Genomic DNA, 21,526 nt, shown 5'->3' with positions numbered 1-21,526 from the left:
ACCAGGTGTGCGAGCCGGTGGTATTAGTGGAGCTCAATGCTGATGATCGGCTGATTGACTGGGAAAAGGAGCTAGTGCTTCCCACCTTGGCTCCCACCATGCCTGCCACCATTGGCTCTAATCTGCAGCACTGCTCCTACCCCTCGTCCTCCTCCAGTACCCCTGCCCTCCCTCCTCAGTTGGACTTTTACGGCTCATTGATCCGCATTCTTGGGGGTGGGGTGTGCTTTAAAAAGTCTGCTGTGTTTTGGTTTCATTTTCACTGTATTCAGTTCCTGTTTTGTGTGTCTTATGCTCAGTATACCTTTTGAGCTGTCCCAGATGAATAATGAACAATGTGAAACAATCACTTTGATTTCTTTGGTTGTGGCTCCTAAACAGTGGTCCTACTGCATCATACTGTGACTGTTGTCACGGTCTTGCGAGTCCGGTATGTGGGTATGTCATCATAGTACAGTATATATATCCAAGTTTATTAGATCCATGTCGTACAGTGCGATTTGTAATGATCTTATAAAACTGCTGAAATCGCACAAGGCATTTGTTGATCTAACTAGTTTTCCTTTGTTTATTCACTTGTTTGGATTCAGTTCATTATCTTGAAGATCCTCTATTTCTGATCTTCCTCTGTCTGGTATTGTTTTGTTGCCGTTTACCTGTGGATTTACCTGAGCCGGAATTATTTAATAAATACCTTTATTCAGGAAACCTCCTTGTTTAGCATCCTCCTTTGTCTTCTTCTTCAGACACGTGACAATAACATTGTTATGAATTTAAATGCATACATGCCACCTCTGAGCCTCATTAAACAGTCTATAAGTATGCTAAATGCCACTTTTGTGTTCTGTGCCATATCTGTAGTGCAAAGATTTGAATTTTGAATTTTGTTGATGCTTATTTCATTTTATTCTTCCTCATTGTGACTCATTCTAATGGAATCTATTTTGGAAAGATTAAAAATATAAGTTTATGAATTTGACAAAGACATTTATTAAGGTTATAAAAAATGTCATTACACAGATAAAAAAAACCCCTGCAAATCACTTTAAGAAATCAAATATTGCCTCGTAATTGGGAGGTTAACAGGTTTAATAGGTTTCTGTTTGAATATAAAACATTTGAACAAAAGTATTAATAAATAATAGAAAAGAGAAAAAGGTTATTTTATATTGTAATATTTTACAATATTGCTGTATTTGTGATTAAACAAATGCAGCCTTGGTGAGCAAAAAGGACTTTAAAAAATGCATAAAAATAAAAACATTGTAAAATATCTTATAGATTCCAAACTTCTGAATGGTAATTCACATGGTAATTAATGTGACATTTATTTAAACTTCAATACAGAAAAAAGCAACCATATAGAAAAGAGATTGTATACTTCTTTTATACCTCAATTGTGTCCCACAGAAACCAACAAGATTAAATGCAGAGCAGATTGAAAAAAGACATTTCAAAAATGATCTTAAGCTCTCAAATTGTGCTCAGATCAAACACCACAGATCTCAATATGAATTCAAATAGTTCTATCTTTCAAACTGTCCCGAAGGTAAAGGGTCTGAGCCTTTAGTGCCACATTTAAGCTCAGGTCAAAGGTGAAGGTCCAGCTGTGACCCTGACAGTGAGACTAAAGCATGAATCATATAGATGGATCTTAACCAGGACTGAGCGACGATCTCCAATGACAACAAACACAAATACACACAGACATACAACATACAGACCAGTCCACACGCAAAACTGGCATCAGGTTTGTACCGTGGGGGTCAGCAGGGGTGCGTCAGGGACTAAATGCTTTGCCCCATTTAGCTCCTGTCGTTTGGCTAAATTAGCAGCGATGATGTCATCGGGCAGGGGCTGAGATGAGTCTATAGAAACCAGCTTCACGCTGCTGCGCTCTCACACTCACACAGATCAGCCAACACACCGCACATCATCTTCTCCAGCACACACTCAGGTAAGCCAGAAACTTGCTCGTCTGGGTAAGAGGGATGGATGTGGATGTGTGTGTGAGTGTGTGTGTCTGGTCATCTAATCTGCACAGCAGCTGTGTAAACGCACAGTGTGTACAATCAGATGTAATCTGTAAAATCTGAACTTTTAGCACGACAAAATGCTTCCTGTAGCTTCAATGCAGAGCAGCTAAACTAAGCCAATAAATTTAGTGGGGTTAAAATTATTATTTTTATTATTATTTTTATTAAAATTGCTCCAACGAAAAAAACAACATACAGTCAACTCCAGTCAAAAGATTCTTTCATAAAGCATTAAGTCATTTCACACAAAGTATAGTATAATCAAAAATTAACTTTCAATAGGGACCAATATTTATTTTTTACCATATAAAATACTCTGCATGTCATCTTTAAATGTCAAATAATAATTCAACATCAGTTATCATATATACTGTTACCTATTAAATCAACATGTAAGTCATATTTTATGAAATACTATAATTTATATTAATTAAATAAATGTATTATTTTAGGAATAAAAATACATTTATTTCATTATTACAATAAATTATTTAATATTTTAATATTTTATCAAAATAATATTATTAAAAATGTTATAAAAAATACACTGTTATTATTTTGTGCAATTCAACTCAATATTCAACTATTAGAATACAATGTTTAAAATATATAATTAAAATCAAATTTAAAATAAATACATTTAAATGTAACAATTACAATAGACAGGAATTCATTGCAAAACATTACTTGTACAAAACTAAAGCAGATATTAATTTTAAAAAATCTTCAAACTCTCCCGAAGGTAAAGGGTCTGAGCCTTTAGTGCCGCATTTAAGCTCAGGTCAAAGGTGAAGGTCCAGCTGTGACCCTGACAGTGAGACTAAAGCATGAATCATATAGATGGATCTTAACCAGGACTGAGCGACGATCTCCAATGACAACAAACACAAATACACACAGACATACAACATACAGACCAGTCCACACGCAAAACTGGCATCAGGTTTGTACCGTGGGGGTCAGCAGGGGTGCGGCAGGGACTATTAAAAAAACATTACTAGTACAAAAACTAAAGCAGATATTAATTTTAAAAAAATCTAAAAATATTAATAATTATAATATAATTAGTAATTGTATTAATAAAATAATAATTACACAATAGCTTCAATTTTAAATATAATAAAACCATTATTATTATTATTATTATAAGCAGGATATGAATTAATTGCTATGTTGTGATGTGTGTTCAGACCGAGAGGATGCAGACGGCACAACGTAGTCTCACCAAACAAAGACAGCAGCAGGCCATGATCCTGAGCAGAGAAGCAAAGGGAGGTAAGACACACACACAAACACACACACACACACAAGTTGCCATGTTTCTGGGTACATTCCATAGACGTAATGATTATTGTATAAATTTTGTTAGACGTAATGGGGTAACTGTATCTTCCACCCCCTTACCCTAAACCTACCCCTCACAGAAATCTTAAAAAAAATAAAACATTTAGTATGATTTATAAGCTGTTTTCCTCATGATGTGCCCACAAGGTCCAAATTTACTGGTCTTTCTATCTTTGTGGGGACATTTGGTTCCTATAATGTAGGGAATATCAGACTCTCTCTCTCACACACACACACACACACACTACAAAAACATTAAGATGAAGCCCTATAGAAGCAAAAAAAAAAACATTTTTACAAAATGACATATGCTCAAAAATAATCAGAGCAATCATACGCTGACTGTGGGAGGACTTCAGACTTGTAAGGACTCATATGAGAGACGGTGCAGTTGATTGACAGGAGCAGAACAGTTCAAAGCAGATTCCTCCTCAGTCACTTGAGTGATTTAAACGGAGGGAAATCTCCACATCCAACATTCCTGAAACTATCCCAACGCCTAAGTGTGTTTGTTTGCAATTTTCCATTGACGCAAGCCACAGCGTGTCTGTCCGACCTGGCATCACGGTAACTCCAGCTCAGCTGAATCTGACTCTGGAGAGTAAATTTTATAAGAATAAGCCAAGGGCCGGTGCTAGCATGAGCCCTGGCAGGAATGCCCTCACTGAAAATGCCACTTTAGGGCGAGTCCATTTCTCCAAGGGTTCCACATTACTGCAGTCTAATAATAATCATCACTGTTACCCATATAACACAACAAACACGACAGCAGCGGTGACAGAAGAACCCTGGAGCAATGACAATGCAAGAGATCAGGTCAGTCAAAAAAAAGATCGGTCCTAAAAAAGCATTTGGACAATAAAGCCCCACTTAGAAATGTTACTAATAAAATATCAGTCCAGACCTTTAATCATGAGGCATGAGACGCCACCACCAAATTACATCATCACAAAGCACTTTACATTACCGTGCAATTTTGGGATCGGTAAAATGTTTTTCATCTTTCTGAAAGAAGCTCACCACAGCTGCATTTGTTTAATCAATTTTTTTTATATATATTTTAAAATGTGATTTATTCTTGTGACACAAAGCTGAATTTTCTGAAGCCATTACTCCAGCAGGGATTTTATAATTAACTAAAACTAAAAAATGCTGTTACTTGAAATTAAAATATGTTAACTGAAATAAAATTATTTCTAAATAAAAAATTAATTTGAAAAAAACTATAGACATTTCAAAATAAAAAAAAAGATAAAAGCTCAACAAAATAACTAAGACTTTAAAATATGCAAGCAGAAAATATATCAAATCTAACTCAAAACTATAATAGAATCTCAGTGACACTAAAATTACACTTACAGCGAGTTTTATAGAATTTTATTTATCATAGTTTCTTTATTATACCCTATAAAATGTATAATGTATCATCTATTTTAATTTCAAATACTTCACAATAATCAGTTCATTAATACCAATTCTAAAACCCTCAAGTAATGTTTAATCAGGGCATTTCTGGGGCTTCTTGTTATTTTCTGTGGTTATTTGTCTGAGGTTTCCTCTTAAATTCTCTACAAGCTCCATTTTGTTAATGATGATTCACTTCTCAAGAAACATTTCTTCTTATTATCAATGTTAAAAACATCTTATTTTGTTGAAACTGCGATACATTGAATACTTTAATGTATAATTTCTTAGAAGAAAAAAATCCTATTGACCCCAAAGTTGAATGCATGTGTATTAATCATTCAGTACAATGGTAAAAACTGTTCCAAAAACAAAAACTCTTATGAAAACGATGTCCATACTGTAAAACACTTGACAAAGATCAAGGATGAATGACAATAAAGTCACTAAAGTGAGCTTATGTGTGTGAGAAGGTCTGAACCTTGGGAAGAAGATCAGTGTTCCTAGGGATGTGATGATGGAGGAGCTGAACCTGAACACCAACAGAGGATCCATCATGTTCCAGGAGCGCCAGAGGAGAGTGGAGAGATTCACGCTGGAGAACTCAGCAGACGCTCCCTCCGTCTTCTACGTAAGACACCCTGTTTTAAGACACACAATACTTCCATGCAATTTTGGGGAGAAAAATTAAAACTGAAATCAAATATATACAACTCGAATTCCGAAAATGTTGGGACGTTTTTTAAATTTGAATAAAATGAAAACTAAAAGGATTTCAAATCACGAGCCAATATTTTATTCACAACAGAACATAGATAACATATACAATTTTTAAATTGAGAAATATTACAATTTTATGCATAAAATGAGCTCATTTTGCCTGCTACAGGTCTCAAAACAGTTGGGACGGGGGCATGTTTACCATGGTGTAGCATCTCCTCTTCTTTTCAAAACAGTTTGAAGATGTCTGGGTATCGAGGTTATGAGTTTCTGGAGTTTTGGTGTTCTTGCATTCTTGCCTGATATAGGTTTCCAGCTGCTGAAGAGTTCGTGGTCACCTTTGACATATTTTTCATTTAATGATGCACCAAATGTTCTCTATAGGGGACAGATCTGGACTGCAGGCAGGCCAATTCAGCACTTCCTTTTTGCATGGTAGAGCTTTAGTTGGCATCTGCAGATGGCACAGCGGATTGTGTTTACCGACAGTGGTTTCTGGAAGTATTCCTGGGCCCATTTACTAATGTCAGTGACAGAATCATGCCGATGAGTGATGCAGTGTTGTCTGAGGTCCCAAAGACCATGGGCATCCAACAAAGGTCTTTGGCCTTGTCCCTTACGCACAGAGATTTCTCCAGTTTCTCTTAATCTTTTGATGATGTTATGCACAGTAGATGATGAGATTTGCAAAGCTTTTGCAATTTGATGTTAAGGAACGTTGTTTTTAAAGTATTCCACAATCTTTTTACACACTCTTTCACAGATTGGACAGCCTCTGCCCCACTTCAAATCAAAATCTGTTGTTAAATGTTGTTTCTTTTGGTCTTATATTTGGTCTTAAAACGCTTATATTACTTCTGAGAGACTCTACCTCTCTAAGACATACCTTTTAGAGCTAATCATGTTACAGACCTGATGTCAATTTTTGAGACCTGTAGCAGGCATCAAATTTGAAATCAGCTCATTTAGTGGATAAAAGTGTCAAATTTCTCCGTTTAAACATTTATGTTCTCTATTGTGAATAAAATATTGGCTCATGTGATTTGAAAGTCTTTTAGTTTCCATTTTATTCAAATTAATTTATAGCTAGAGGACAAGAGCAACATTTCTCATTTTATTGTTTAAAAAAAAGTACTAAAACAACTAAAACTAAATCAACTAAAACTTAATAAAAACTATATAGAAGCACACACACAAATGCATGTGTGATAAAAACAAACAAAATTACTAAAACTTTAACTAAAATATAACAGAACATAAAATAAAATATATTAATAGCAATACAAAAAAAAATTATATATTTCAAAATATTAATAAAAACTCTAATATTACATTAAATCAATGATAGTAAAATAACTCTGTTAAATACTTAGGCTAATCATATCTATGAACAAAAGAATAAAAAAGAAACTCACAGGTTCATATATAGCAAATATAAGGTCATGTGACTGGTATCCCCAGAATATCACCTGGATTACTGCAGGAATCCATTTGATGAGGAAATGAAACCTGTCTCACATTCTCCTGCTGGGCATCCTTTATGTCAAACACTCCCAACTGCAATGCTACAGATTCGAGAAGACAGATGTGGCTTCAGGTTATAGGTCAAGCATTCATGCTTTACACGACACTGGATAAACTGCTCTGTCCTAAACATCTTCCATCAGAACAACGTGGAACAGAACCAAATCCAGAACCAGAACCACATGATGACAGACATGCAGGGAGGGAAAGAAAACCTGCTGTATCCAGTGGCCGGTAAACACAGCCTCGTCACCACCCTCAAGAACACAGTGGCCAAGAAAGGAAGCCCTAACGTCCTGGCACCAGGTACACACACTCTTTTGATTATTAATTACCCAATACACGACTTTTATTGTCATTTCTCACATATGGGTTTCGATATGTTTCAATATATCATAGAGATTTAGTGACTTGAGCAAACCTGAAATCCAAAGTAGCCTCTGAAATTGGACTAGTACCAATAAGCTACCACCTAGCAACCAGTTAGGATATCCTAGCAACTGCATAGCAATGATCCAAAAAATACTCTGAACACCTTAGCAACTGCTTAGCAAAACCCTGGTAACCACAATACCTTAGAAACATGACAGTTTTGCAAAAACAAGCACTGCGAACATTTATAAAAATCATAAAAATCTGGTTTATATGTATAACTTTAATTTATAATAGTTTTAAGTATACATATCTAACTTTAAATTGTCTTGAGATTAATCATTTGTGTTAATAATCTTGACTCAAAGCGCACAAACACTTGCACTAAAAAAATGACTTTAAATGTAGTTTTATTTATTATTTGATATGTCTTCCAGTAAAATATCAAAAAATCTTTAGAACAAGATAAATGTCCTTGTTGTTATTGCTAACTACCAATCTCAAAAACTATTACATATTAAATATATATTATACAAATATTAATACTTTTAAAAATTGCTTTGGTAATTCAAATAAAGTGTAAATAAAAATCAAATCAAATATGAATATTAGATGAAAATTTTATACGAAAATGAAAACAAAAACTAACATAAAAACTGAAATGGGATGAAATTGAAGTACAAACATTATTAAAACAAAATAAATTAAAGCTATACATGAAAATATTTTTAAAAATAATAATACAAATAAATGACAAAAGAACATAAAATTACTAAACAAAAAATAAATTAAAACTGCAAATATAAAAAGCTAATTCAATTTCTTAAATACTGTATTTATTACAGTAAATACATTAAATATTGTGCGTCTTTAATATAAACTAGCCTATTACAATAACGAAAAATATGAAAAATACATACTTTAATACGTAGCCTATTTATTAACATGCATATCATTAAAACTAACAAAATTATTTACAAACATTAAATATCAAAATAATTAAAAATAATAATAATAATAATTGGTTCTCTTTGATTGAATAATTTAAGTAGGCCTATATTGGAATCTTGTTTCAATAATATTTAGATATTTTAACTGGCAAACAGACGAAACTGATCATTAAGAAAATGATTTTTGCAGTGCATAGAAACACATATGATATGAGGGGCATGCTTGTATGTATTTCTGACGTCTTTGAGAGCAGCTTCACTCTTCACTCATCTGATAAACTGTAATCATTAGCTCGTTGCTGCGCTTAATTAACTCCGTCTAATGTTCTTCCTCCGTCTGCGGAGCCCTTAATAAACATCCATCTCCTGTTTCCATCTCCTTATCTGCCCGAGGCCCCTGAAGGGACCGATCTGGATGTCTGCTCCTGGGCGAGCTCTATGAGCTAAACGCCGTAGCATGCTAGAATGTGCTACAGGACAGCAAAGCTCCCTCTATAATTGGCCTGTGAATCACCAAGCACCATCCTGTCCTTTTAGGCTACTCTGGCCCACTTAGAGAGATCCCTCGAGAGAAATTCAACGCCACGGTGATCCCGAAGTCTTATTGTTCACCGTGGCGGGAAGCCCTGGGAGAAAATGAAGAGCTTGGGTCTTCACTCAACACTCAAATAGCAGAACCGCCACAGAAACTCCCGCCCGGGAACTACAGGTGCTTCAACAGGTAAGATCAGGTACCTTTCAGGGAAAATCTGTTCACTCGACTGCCATATTTGAAACATAGAAAAACCAACGTACCTTTTTAATCCCCCACTTCAAATCAAATTTTGTTGTTAAATGTTGTTTCTTTTGGTCTTATATTTGGTCTTAAAACGCTTATATTTCCAAAATTTCAAGCAAGTCACCAGCCAATGCGCATGCCCAGTCCTAAGTCTCAGAACACGGTGACGCAATGACTTTACCAATAGGCGATTGGCTCTTTTTTATTTAGAAGGCGGGACTTACGCCGATGTACTTTCTTCCATTATAAGATGGCTAATATGATGCCATTGGCATATCTAAAGTCCTTGATTAAACTACAATAATAGCACAAAAATTGAAATTAGGTCGCATTTGTACACCGCAAAGGCTCACAATTTCAGTCCGTCAACAAATAACAAATAATGTTGTGAAAAATATAGTGCAGCTCATGACTTCAACACTATCGTTCAAAAGTAGTGTCGGTAATATTTTGAATTATTTCATCCCTTACTCTGCTTATACAGTCCATGTAAAAGCATGCTGCTGATTGTTAATTGTGTCTAACTTAAAGTTGTTGTTAAAGATGAAAACATTCATGCATTTGTTTGGTATGTCCAACTTAAATGTTTACTTAAATTATATTCAAACCCTTTATTAAGGTGGTAGCTATATTTATGCATTTGTGATATATTTACAAAGCCAGCAAATTATTTTTTTAGAGTGGAGACTGCAGTTAGGCCTATTTGATTGAAAATACAATAAAAACAGTAATATTGTACAATATTATAATCCAACCTGAATTTTAAGCATCATTACAGTGTCTTCAGTGTCACATGAAATATTTCTCACGATGATCAATGTTGAAACAGCAGAAAACGTATGCATCTAACACAACTGAGGTTCTTTCGAAAGATCACCATGACAAATACAGATGACTTGCAAATGATGAGTTCTTCTTCAAAAGCGCTTATGTCGACCTGGTACCTTGGTTTTTAGGTGAACTGGTGCAAAAGACTGCTGAAAGTTGTGTAGCTCCAGCTAAACGTCTTTTGAATTATTACATGTAAGAGATTGGAATGGGTCATTTTTTTTCGTCGGTTCCTGTTCCTGGTCAATGAACAGATTATGAGCATGCCGTCGGACTCTAACTATTAACTACCCCTAAAATGGAAGGGAAATTAGAGGTTAAGAATTTTTTCATAACCCAAACACACTAAATTACTAAATGTAAAAATTAAGGGGGGAAAATGCAAGCCAGATTCAACCTTGTGTCGCACACACCACAGTTTAAGTACCATGGCTCAGATAACCAACTTTATTTTGCAAATGACATTGTTAGTTGTTAATTCAACTAACTGCAGGAGTCTTGAAGTCCCAATCTGATTAAAATCCTTCATTATGACTGCTGAAACAAAACACAAAGAGTTGCATCAAACAGTTAATCGATGCATCACAATAACGTGACACAATATACTGCGGCCCATGTAGGGTTGGGATTCCCCTGTAACAGCTTCTTTATTTGGGAGGGATTAAGTCCTCATTCTCTGCGGTACCAGAAAACCGAGGCAAAACATGATATGAGAAACGGCCATGAGGGTCACCAAGAGGTTTTGGCACATTAGCTTCATGCGTGCTGATGGTGCGCCTTAAATAGACCTAACAAAACTAATCCACACTATCAAATTATGAAGTCCACTTAAGAGAGCTTCGATGTTTCCACTGCGTCTTCCCATTTGAAACGGGATCCGCAGAGGAGCAAATGAGTATTTAAACGCACCGCCGGCTTCTCCTGTCACGAATTTCAGAGCCTCAAGACACACTGCGTACACAGAAGATCAGGTTTCTCGGATACAAACTAAAATTGCGTCACCATGTGGAGTCAAATCCAGCAGCAAGAATATCTTGAGACTGCAGGACTGGGTCCATCAAGTGACTTAAGGTTTTGAAACTAAACAAAATTACATGCAGTTTCCTCAAACTTCATGCAATTTTATTCCAGATTAATAAAAGTTGGCAGTTGGTGTTGAACACTAACTTTACACCATCAAGTTCTCACTGAATCAGGGTTATTATCAATAACTAATATGATGAATAATTAATTTTTTGATGACGATGGTGAGTAATAAGTAAATAGGTTGAAGCATTAAAATGACTAATTGTAATAAAAAAAATTGTAACTGTAAATAAAAGTTGAACTTTAAAACTGAAATACAAAAAAATTAAACCTAAATATCAATATATTAAAAAAACAATAATAAAAATTAGAAAAGCACATAAAACTAATATTATATATTATATGAAACATGTAAACTAATTAAAAATATTCAAAGGTTGCCTTGGAAACAAGCTGAAATGTTTAAGCTGAAGAATAAAAATTACTACTAAAATAATAACAATAATCAATGAAAAATACAACAGTAATACATTTTATAAAGAAAGGTTGCCTTGAGCTGAAATGTGTTTAAGTTGAAGAATTAAAATAACTAATGGTAAATAAAAACTACAATTTAACTAAAACTGAAGTAAAAATAAATGAAACCTAAATAGTAATATAAAAAAGAAAACACAAAAAAAGACAAAAAGCACATAAAATTACTAAAAATTAAACTAAAATTCAAATGAAAACTGGAAATATAAAAACATAAACTATAATAAAAATACATAACTACAATAATAATAATAAATGTAATATTACAACAACACTGCACTGAAATATGCCACATGATGGAGGGGAATGTGTTGTGAGAGCACTTGCAGATTCAATTAAACTCTTCTTCGTGTGGTTTTTGATTTAGAGCTGCAGTACCATTTGGAGGTCCTGTGCACAGTCAGAGGGTGATTCCTGTTATTGGCTTTGAAGCTCTGGAGACTCCAAATCTTTCTGGCATGACTTTGGCCACCATGTCCAAACGACGCAACTTCAACAGAGCCCCGCGGGGATGGGGCATGGGATATTCGCCCGAGTCAAATGACCTGTGAGCTCGGCGCTGATCCACACCTGTAACATTAGAGGAAAAGACTGTCGCGCCGTAAAGACCTGCGCTTTGCACTTTCAGGCCGTCCCATTATGTTCCCTGCAGGTGAAAGGCCAGAGGAGAGCAGCTGGAATTAAACATCAGGATGAGGAGATGGTTTTAGCTCAGTGCTGGATGAAGGAAGTCTTGGTTGTTCTCCTAAACCATTAAAGGAATAGTTCAGCCAAAAATGTCAATTTGCTGAAAGTTTTATCCATCCAAAGATGTAGATGAGTTTGTTAATTCATGGGAAACAGTGTTGGAGAAATGTAGCATTACCTCACTTGCTCACCAATGGATCCTCTGCAGTGAATGGGTGCCGTCAGAATGAGAGTCCAAACAGCTGATAAAATGTTCAGCAAATTGTCTCTTTGGATGAACTATTCCTTTAACACAGCTATACAATAAGAACTCAGTCTAAATCTTATAATTATTCATAATAGCCTCTGGCATTTCATAATTGTAGACATGTAATATGCAGTGTTCACGGTAGTGTTACAAGTGTGCAGCAGGGGCCCCTAAAATGTATTAAGACACTTTAAGCACATGGAAAATTGAGTTTGATATTGCATTAGATGACTAAATATCAAAAATCTATTGTTTTCACACTGAACTCTTTTTTTGTCAAATGTTTTTTCTTGTAAAATGTATTTGTGCATCTTTCTTAAAATAAGAAGCACTTGCTTTGATATGCTGTGTCTAATGCAAAAGTGTCTAAATACTTTGAGCCGCTTTGTTTCTTAAAAACAGAGCAGACTGTACATTTAATGATGGCTAGTTTAATGTTCACAAAAGAAAATGGTAACGGTAGGCTCTTTCAATAAAAATGACTTGTTTGTGAATTTCTCTTTTCATGTTACAACAGAAAAAAACCTGAACTGACAGTTCATTAAAAAATGCTTCAGAACACAAAGAAAAACAGAGAAATATTAGAAAAAGGCATGAAAACAAATATCAAGTTATTTTTACACTTAAGAGAAGCAAGACAGTGGCTACGCAACAATCATTTATTTTAATAAAAAAAAAAAAATTAACAGTTGCATCCTTTAAATAGACTACATTTAATTATGTTAAATCTCTAGATGTAATAGTCAGTTTTATGCGTGGGTGTGAGGATCTCACAAAAACTATTCAAATTAAGCAATTCTTTTTTCACAAAAAGAAAATTAAGCCTACTTTAGGACCATAAACATTTGCATGTATTAAGCACTAATTATCCAATCAAATTGTCAGTAATCTACAGTAATGCAACAACTCATGTTTACTTTCATGTGGGAAAAAAAACATTTTTTTTTTTTTGCACAACTGTAATTACAATTTGGGGGAAAATGGGTTAAATTTTTCATGTCAAACTGCAAAAAGTCCTAAACGGTGCTTCGATTTCAATGTAAACTCAAGTAAAATTTTTGATGATGTTTTAAACTTAACTATGATAACGAGGAGGCAGAGAGTTGGTGTCTGACGTAAGATGGGTGAACTTTAATAACAAGGGCCTATTTGTTGGTAAGCTGTGTCTGTATATAAGATGTGACTGAGGCATGATGATATGGCACTGAACTCAAAACCCCCAATCACATGACCATACCATAGTGTACCATTCAATCACTCTGTATGATGTCACAGATCAGACTCCGCCCTCTGATGACATCACCTTCACAGATCAATAACCGCAGCAGTGAGGGAATCTTTACTAGTCCACATGAGGAGTCCATCAATCCCTGTGGCGAACGGCAGCATGCGCTCCCATGCGCTGAGGATCCTGGGAAGGGTAATGGATCTGGCCTGGAGGTCTCAAAGCCATCGGAGGAGGTGGAGGAGGGCCCATGGGGTGGAACATGGCAGGTCCAAAACCTGAAACCACACGCAGACAGTATTTAGATATAGTACATACAGTTTGAATGAGCTTACATTTATTTATTTATTTCATTTCACGTTTTTTATTTTAGTTTTAGTAATTTTATTATGTGCTTCTGACATTTTTATTAGTTTCTTAATATTTCTATTTAGCCTTAGTTCATTTAATATTAATATACTCGTATATTAATACATTTAAAATTAATATTATGATAAATGTATTATTTAATTTTTAGTTTAAGATTTAGTAATTTGTTGTGCTTTTATCATATTGATTTTAACATTTCTATTTAGCTATTTTTTTCCAGTTTTAATACCAAGATAAATGTACATCTATTTTTATGTCATTTTTAGTCATTTTGTTTTGTGCTTGTGCCATTTTATTAAGTTTTTTTTTTTTTTTTTTTTATATTTAGCTGTAATTAAATTTTATTTCAGTTTTAGTAGTTTTATTTTATGTGTAAATGCAGGGGTGAGTGGAGATGAAGGGTGCACCTGGTGGCAGTGAGTTTGGGAGTCCAGGTGGAGGTGGCAGGCTGATGTTCATGAGCGCAGGAGAGCTGCTGGGGTTCAGGTTGAAGTAGTTAGCAGGTGCCTCCTCCTCCAGAGCAGGGGGTGGCGGTAGAGCTGCAACATACACATAATATAATCAAACAGCCTTGACCTTCAAAACCTTATTGCAGTGATGTTACCATGCTCAAGGGGTGGTGTTAGTCACAGTGCAAAATAACAGCAATATGACAAAAGACAGTGATGTTGAAAAGATATATTTAATTAAAATAAAACAAAAATGAAGTAAGATTAAATAAAATACATACTTATAGGGAGACCCAGTACTGGTTCTAGTCCGGTGCCCATCTCATCGAACTCGTCCTTGCCATCCTTCTCTTTAGCAGCCTGTGATCGGCCCCACTTCACCGCCAGCCTGCGACCGTTAATAATGAGCTTATTGAAGGTTTTCTCTGCTGCCAGCTCTGCTCCCTGTCGTGTGGCAAACTGAATGAACGCGCACTGCTGCCTCTGAACCAGCGTGATTGTACGGATCTCACCGTACTGGTAGAAATTATTTCTGTGAGAGAAGACGAAGAAAAGACAGGTGTTGTTTCGAATTGATACAAATCAAGTACAAGAGCAAACACACCCTCTGTTTCAGGGTTATTATAGTTAACTAAAACTAAATCCATTAGAAAACCTATCTTTTTACCTGAAAAATGAATTTTTAATGAAAAAAAAAAATAATGATAATAATAATAATATATATATATAAAACTTTCAGCTAGTTGCCAAAACAAAATTTTTAATTTAATTAAATTTAATTTTAAGTACTTAATATTGATGTACTAAATAAAATTACTAAATTGAAAACAAAATTAATACTCAAAAAAAATAAATAAAAATAAATTAAATATTAATAAAAACTATACAGACTAAACAAATACTACTAAAAATGGCTTATAAAAACTATTTTTTTTTTATTTCAGCTATTTGCCAAAGTAACATTTTTATTAAATTGAACTAAAACTAAAATAACATTAATAAATGAATAAATACCAAAAGACAAAAATACAACAAAAATTACTAAAACTTTAACGAAAATTAAAATAAAACAGAAAATATAAAAATAAAACAAAATATTAATAAAATATAAATGATACTTAAATAACACTGCTCTATATCACGGTTGAGTTTTTGAATACTTCATTCAAACATACTTAAAATAACATTGTTTCTGAATCGCTCTGACCTGAGCTCAGAGTCAGTGACGTTTTCTCCCAGACCCCCGATGTATAACGTGCTGATGGATTTGTCCTCAGGTGGGTCCAGTCGAGGCATGCTGGACGCTCTCTTCAGGAGTTTATCTGCCACCGGGTCATTGATGCCATAATAACGATCTTTAATGTTCTGATCGGCCAGAGGATCGTCAGGATCTGTGGGCTTCTCATGCCTGATGGGACATAAATATTTTAATGACTTAGTATCAGATCACTGCTACTGCCACCGTGAGGACAGGCATCTGCATTACAGCATCTGCATTCCTGCTTGAATCCAATTATATTTCAGTTTAGCCAAACGAGAAATTCATTTAATTAAGGAAATTAATTCAACTTGTTTGGTTCTGATCAAAAAGACACAAATCTAATTCATGTCATATGAGCTTTTAGAAAAAATATAGAAACGATCAAATGGAGAAAAATAAAGTAAAATAGCATTTATATGCTATAATAACACCAGGGCTGTCAAAAATAATGCATTAACTTTTATGATTTATATTTTCTGTTTAACATTCATTATAAAATCAAATATATTCGGTGTGTAATATTTCCAAAATCACCCACTTGATTACATGATAATACTGCATGCAAAAAGTATGTTTTTTTAATCTTTTAATTAGAAAAATATAAAACCTGCAAGCATAATGAAGGTCAACTGACCGAAAAGTTTCTGATGAAAATATTTTTGTCCTGAATGCATAATGCATTATAACGGATTTATGTGAAGACTGTTTTAAGCTGACAAATTAAAAGTTAAATTTTTAATATTCTATAACAGTTTAGGCCTATTAAATGTTAAAAACAACGGCCCAAATTTTACCATAGTACTGAATGGTTATATACTTATTTCATCCCCATAAATTGAAAAATACTGACATTATAAGTGAAAGATTTAACCCCCTTAAAACACTTAAACTGAAGAGTTTGACCTGTAGGGACACTCCTCTCCTCTCTTACACTCTCCCTTCACCCAGAAGGAGCAGATATGGGGTCTGTTGCGTTTGTAGTACGGCGTGGTTCGTGCCAGCTTCAGCAGCATGTCACTAGGGTTCTGTGCTTTACCCAGCATCCCCACCGGTCTGGTACCGTCTGAGTTCTGGATCTGACACACACAGAAAACCAAGAGTTTACATAAAGCACATGCTACAATTTGACATATTTCTTTTTTCAGGCATTGGATTTCTTCGATGTAATATTGCTATTAAATGTCACCTCTCTCTCCATGTTCTGAGTGTAATATTCCTTGTTCACGTCAGACCTTGGCATGTCGTCTTTAATGGACATGCCCGTGTCTCTGACCTGGATTGGAAGACCTGTAAAAACAAAAATTATTTAAGGCCGTTATTAAATGTTTCTGTCAGTCAAACCACTTTGATGTGAGATTTTGAGTTAATATTTTGATAATTTAACACCACATTCGCATGTGAATGTAAACTAATTTGTTTAATCTAATTTATTTAGTTTTATTTCTTAATAATCTTAATTTTTTTTATTTTAATGTTTTTTATTATTTAATGGATGCACAGCCCTGATTTGCAAAAAAGGTCTAACAATACCCTTTTTTTTAAAGTTAAAAAATATCAATGAAAACACTTTGTCACAAACAGTTTGTTCACAAAATAAGACTAAAATAACTAAAATAACTAAAGCTGCGATAAAAACAAATAAAACCATATAGACATATTTAACAAAAAAACTAAAAATTACAAAACTAAACATTTTAAAATTAAAAACTGTAAATATTACTAAGATATTCAGGGTTATTATAGTTAATAAAAAAATTAATACCATTAAAATATATATATATATATATATATATATTTATTTATTTATTTTTCTAGATGCCAAGGAGGCATTAATAATATTATTATCTCAATTATACTAAAATGATAGTGCTGATTTGCAAAAAGGCCTAATATTACCTAATTCAAAAATATAAATTTGAAATCATATGTTTTTTCCCCAACAAATTAAGAAGATTTTTCAAATGTGTTTCATTCAAATACATGTACACTTTTAGTTTTAATGACAAAAATATTAGTATTCAAAATGTATAATTTAACATACAGTTTGATAAGGAGTGGACCAATATGTTTAAATTCTCCATTTAACGTAAAAGAAAACGAAATAAGCTTTTCCCCACACTTTTCCTGTAATTTTTTGTCGCCGTTTAGATGTAGTAAAACACCCACAGATGTAGCAGAAAAAACATGTGGCTTATGTTTGCATTTTCTTCTGTCACAGGCCATAATCCTAACCTTCAGGATCAGGCATATATTAAAACCATGCTTGTGAAAAAGGCTGAGAATTGAACAAATAGGCTCAGATGAAGAGATTTTCTGGTTTCCGTTCTGGTGTGTAACTCTTACCGTACTCCAAGTCCAGCAAACACGTCTGACAGACATTCTTCATCTTACTGCAGGTCTGACACACCTCAGTCTTCTTAAAGCGCATCCGTACACCAGGACACCAGCGGAAAACAGTGAAGGGACGCGCACATATCTGAAAAACATTCAAAAGACTAATAACTCACCTAGCTACTTTTCTTTAGATACATGCTGTCCTGAGCTCACCTTGCATTCTTTGCCATACTTTTCCTTGGTCTGCAAAAACAAAATATAAAAGTATAATTACAAATGAAAAGCTTCAAGTTTAAATTGTGAAGTGTAAAATCCCCATGAGTGACAAAAACAGCTTACCATGCGAATGTAAGGATTTTCCCCAAGGCATGTTTGACAGAGAATAGGGAAGTCCTGGAGTGAAAAAAAATAAATTAAATAAATTATATATATATATATTTAAATCAGGACAGCAAATGACCTTTGACAAAATAAATACAAATAAAATAAAATGTCTGCTAGCTGCTAGACAAAACAATAAGTATACTTTAGCTAGATATGATCTTATATTTGGCAATTTTGTCCAGTTGAAAACTTGCTCTATATTAAGTTTTAGGCCTAACTAATTAGGGTATTATTAAAGATAACAGTATGACTTTCTATTAATCTGCTTTGAAACCATTTGCATTGTGAAAAGTCCAATGCAAATAAAATTTTGCAAAGGCAGTGTTGTATAAAAAATAAACATATGACAAGCAACCTATAAAACGCATGAGTTCGGGCTTTCAAATGTCCAGTGGTATAACCTCAAGAAAACCTGACGATATTCATGACTGAAAGTCAAAATAATTGTTCAAAAATACCTTTTATCATGGAAAATACTTTTGAAAACTTTTTTGAAATTAATTATTAAGATGTGTACAGTCATGTGCATTCAATGTGTATGCAAAACCAACTTTTTTCTTCCTGACAGCATCACTAAATTGCATCAGAATGTTGAAATTAATAATACAAGTCATGCAAAACGATATAAAATTTGCATAAATACAAACATTACATTTATAAGAACTTGTCACATGCATTTAAAAATAGCTTTTTCTGCATTTTCCACAACTTTTTTGTCAAACGTTGACCCATTTCCAACAATAAGTGCCTATAGCTGTATCTTCACACTTGCTTTAAGATGCTGTATAAATTCCTGATCTCTCTAAACTGCTCCCTCAACAAGTTCTACCATGTCATTCACCTCATTAGAGGAGCTAAAGATAGTTTAAGCAATCACAGCAGCACTGATATCTGCTAGAGAGAGCTGGCGTTGTGGATACTCGATGTCTTTATGGCTCAGAAAGGGACAGATTTTCTGATCTAAAACAGCTTCTAGTGTTAAGGGCGTTCAGGACAGCCAAAGAGATTATTTGGATGTTTGAACAGAACAGCATGTGCTGACACTTGGCTGTAAATATAATGTCATGAAGACACTCTGATATAAACAATGGAACAGCTGGATAAAAATAAATAACTGAGACATAATAAGCCTTCTTAGACATCCCAACCATGAAATACACAAAAACATAAAATGCACATTGGTTTTAATAACTGCCAGGTTGTTTTGGCATGGCATTTTATAGATTTTTGATAAGCTTTTTGTCAACGTTTTTACATTTATTTTCATTTGTCTCTTCTAAACTGATATATTTTGTGAACTGCCAAGTGGTTATGAGAGAATAAATAATAAGTAAACAACCCTTTTATCCTGATAATGCCAAAAAGCATCATAAAACTATGTAAAGATTATGTAAAGATATTTGTAGAAAATATTTTAAACTGATATTAAGACCTTCATTAATCAAAATATCTCTGTAAACTTCAATAACGATTTATTTTATAGTCTAATTCGTATCTGAACAGCAAGCACGAGCAGAGTGCACGAATTATTATTCAATTTTTATAACTGTGCATGCTGTCAAAAAATCCCTTTCTTTCAATAAGCCGAGAAATAGACACATTTTTGATGCAGTCTGCAGTGTGTTGCGTGTTTGATAATCATTAAAACATACCGAATCTTCCCAGTTCTGTCTGTTATAGGTGTTTGAGTTCAGCGACGTCGCCATATCTCACGCACGCACGACGTCTCGACGTCATGCATCCTCTTTACTTTAGGACATGTAAATATTGGAATATATCATTATTTTTAAATAATTATATTATATTTTTGCACACAGACATGCCGGTATATACATTAACCCAATTTTGTATTTAAATGCAATAATAATAGTATTAATAATTATAATAAACAAACTAATGAATAAGCACATTTAATTAAGTACATTTTGAACATGGATAATCCCATGAAATAAACTGCATGTCTTCTCTCATTTTTTTAATATATAGAAATATAAAATAACTAAAATGTATTACTATCATATAAAACTAATAACTAAAATGAGCACCTGGCATAAGTACAGCTTATAACTTATTTCACGTAAGAATACTTTGAAATCTACAATTTCAACAAATCAGTTCAATATATTTACTAAATGACAAGTTTTAATTGATTATTTCTATGCAGTTCTAACAGAAAGTGGAAATAAATGGTTTTAGTCACATGACTTTTTAGTTTTACATGAAATAAACCTACAGCCCTGAAACAAAAACAGCTTTAACCAACTCTTAATCATCCATAAATCATATTTAATTTTAATCATGTACATCTCTTACATAGAAAATTTACATTTATCATTATTGTCACGATATTGTATTTTAGTACAACCGAGTCATTTAAAGAGTGCACTTTAGTTTTTCACACACACACATGTGAATTTTGGCTTATCTACAGGTCATTTCACACACAAGATAAAGCTTGAATAAAACAACCTGTGCATAATAAACACACAATTACAATTACATGAAGCAGCAACCATCAAAGAAACCTAACATGTGGAAAGCTCCTGTATTCTGCAATGCTGTTACAGCATAATGATATGAGACATGTTACGTCTATAATATTACACCTGAAAACATCGGTCATTCAACGCCTTCACATAAATAGCCAACAAAATTAGATGAGAATGTACGCGGTCTTAAAGTCAACATTAAAGATGAGGAAAGCATCATATAGACAGCATATGGCTTATATAGATACACATTGTGATCACAAAGGCTGTTTAAACTCAACGGACCTTATTCGTGAAACAAGCAAAACTCATTTGAGTAAATCATTCATAAAAACAAATGTATGACCCATTTGCACACATTTTGTAAGGCACTATCCTTTGAAAAGCTGCTTTAGAAAAATATCTATACAAATATATATAGAATTACATTAAAAATTTAGCTGAACAAAAATATGCTTTGCTAGTGTTTCTTGAATAAAGGACCAATAACAGTCGTTTTCCTAAAATACAAAACTTCGCTTTTTTTTCCATTTACGTCTTGTTAATAAAGAGTCCAGAAAAAGAC

At 33.8% G+C, this 21,526-nt stretch overlaps 2 protein-coding genes across 3 annotated transcripts; one reads left to right on the top strand and one right to left on the bottom strand.

The window, feature by feature from the left end:
- The first annotated feature begins 1,907 nt into the window (after positions 1-1,907).
- On the top strand, positions 1,908-12,942 carry myoz3a (myozenin 3a). Its single transcript, XM_079390165.1, has 6 exons — positions 1,908-1,957; positions 3,227-3,311; positions 5,258-5,415; positions 7,172-7,334; positions 8,888-9,071; positions 11,884-12,942. Exons 2-6 carry the CDS (start codon positions 3,236-3,238, stop codon positions 12,065-12,067), a joined length of 765 nt encoding a protein of 254 aa, XP_079246291.1. The 5' UTR covers positions 1,908-1,957; positions 3,227-3,235; the 3' UTR covers positions 12,068-12,942.
- Positions 12,864-20,191, bottom strand: LOC306853010 (pre-mRNA-splicing factor RBM22-like). Of its 2 annotated transcripts, none has more exons than XM_079390163.1 (10): positions 20,125-20,191; positions 18,428-18,481; positions 18,302-18,331; positions 18,098-18,230; positions 16,941-17,041; positions 16,658-16,830; positions 15,701-15,901; positions 14,775-15,025; positions 14,452-14,583; positions 12,864-13,953 (listed from the first exon to the last, which is right to left on the bottom strand). In XM_079390163.1, the coding sequence occupies exons 1-10, from the start codon at positions 20,176-20,178 to the stop codon at positions 13,814-13,816; spliced, it is 1,269 nt and encodes a 422-aa protein (XP_079246289.1). In that variant the 5' UTR covers positions 20,179-20,191; the 3' UTR covers positions 12,864-13,813. The 2 variants fall into 2 exon arrangements, with proteins under 2 accessions (XP_079246289.1, XP_079246290.1); XM_079390164.1 differs by having other exon boundaries at positions 18,098-18,249; positions 20,125-20,183.
- Between the last annotated feature and the right edge of the window lie 1,335 nt (positions 20,192-21,526).

The sequence above is a fragment of the Barbus barbus genome (assembly GCF_936440315.1).
Source record: "Barbus barbus genome assembly, chromosome: 33".
Classification (NCBI taxonomy): domain Eukaryota; kingdom Metazoa; phylum Chordata; class Actinopteri; order Cypriniformes; family Cyprinidae; genus Barbus; species Barbus barbus.
The sequence above is the reverse complement of the archived record's forward strand: the minus strand, read 5'-3'. Positions and strand labels throughout refer to the sequence as shown.

Excerpts from the sequence above, each read along its gene's own strand:
- myoz3a (XM_079390165.1), top strand. The coding sequence starts at position 3,236 with ATGCAGACGGCACAACGTAGTCTCACCAAACAAAGACAGCAGCAGGCC. Across the intron at positions 3,312-5,257 it reads GAGCAGAGAAGCAAAGGGAG|GTCTGAACCTTGGGAAGAAG; the intron begins GTAAGACACACA and ends GTGTGTGAGAAG. Across the intron at positions 5,416-7,171 it reads ACGCTCCCTCCGTCTTCTAC|AACAACGTGGAACAGAACCA; the intron begins GTAAGACACCCT and ends ATCTTCCATCAG.
- LOC306853010 (XM_079390163.1), bottom strand. The coding sequence starts at position 20,178 with ATGGCGACGTCGCTGAACTCAAACACCTATAACAGACAGAACTGGGAA. Across the intron at positions 18,231-18,301 it reads AGTATGGCAAAGAATGCAAG|ATATGTGCGCGTCCCTTCAC; the intron begins GTGAGCTCAGGA and ends AATGTTTTTCAG. Across the intron at positions 17,042-18,097 it reads TTTGCTGGACTTGGAGTACG|GTCTTCCAATCCAGGTCAGA; the intron begins GTAAGAGTTACA and ends TTGTTTTTACAG.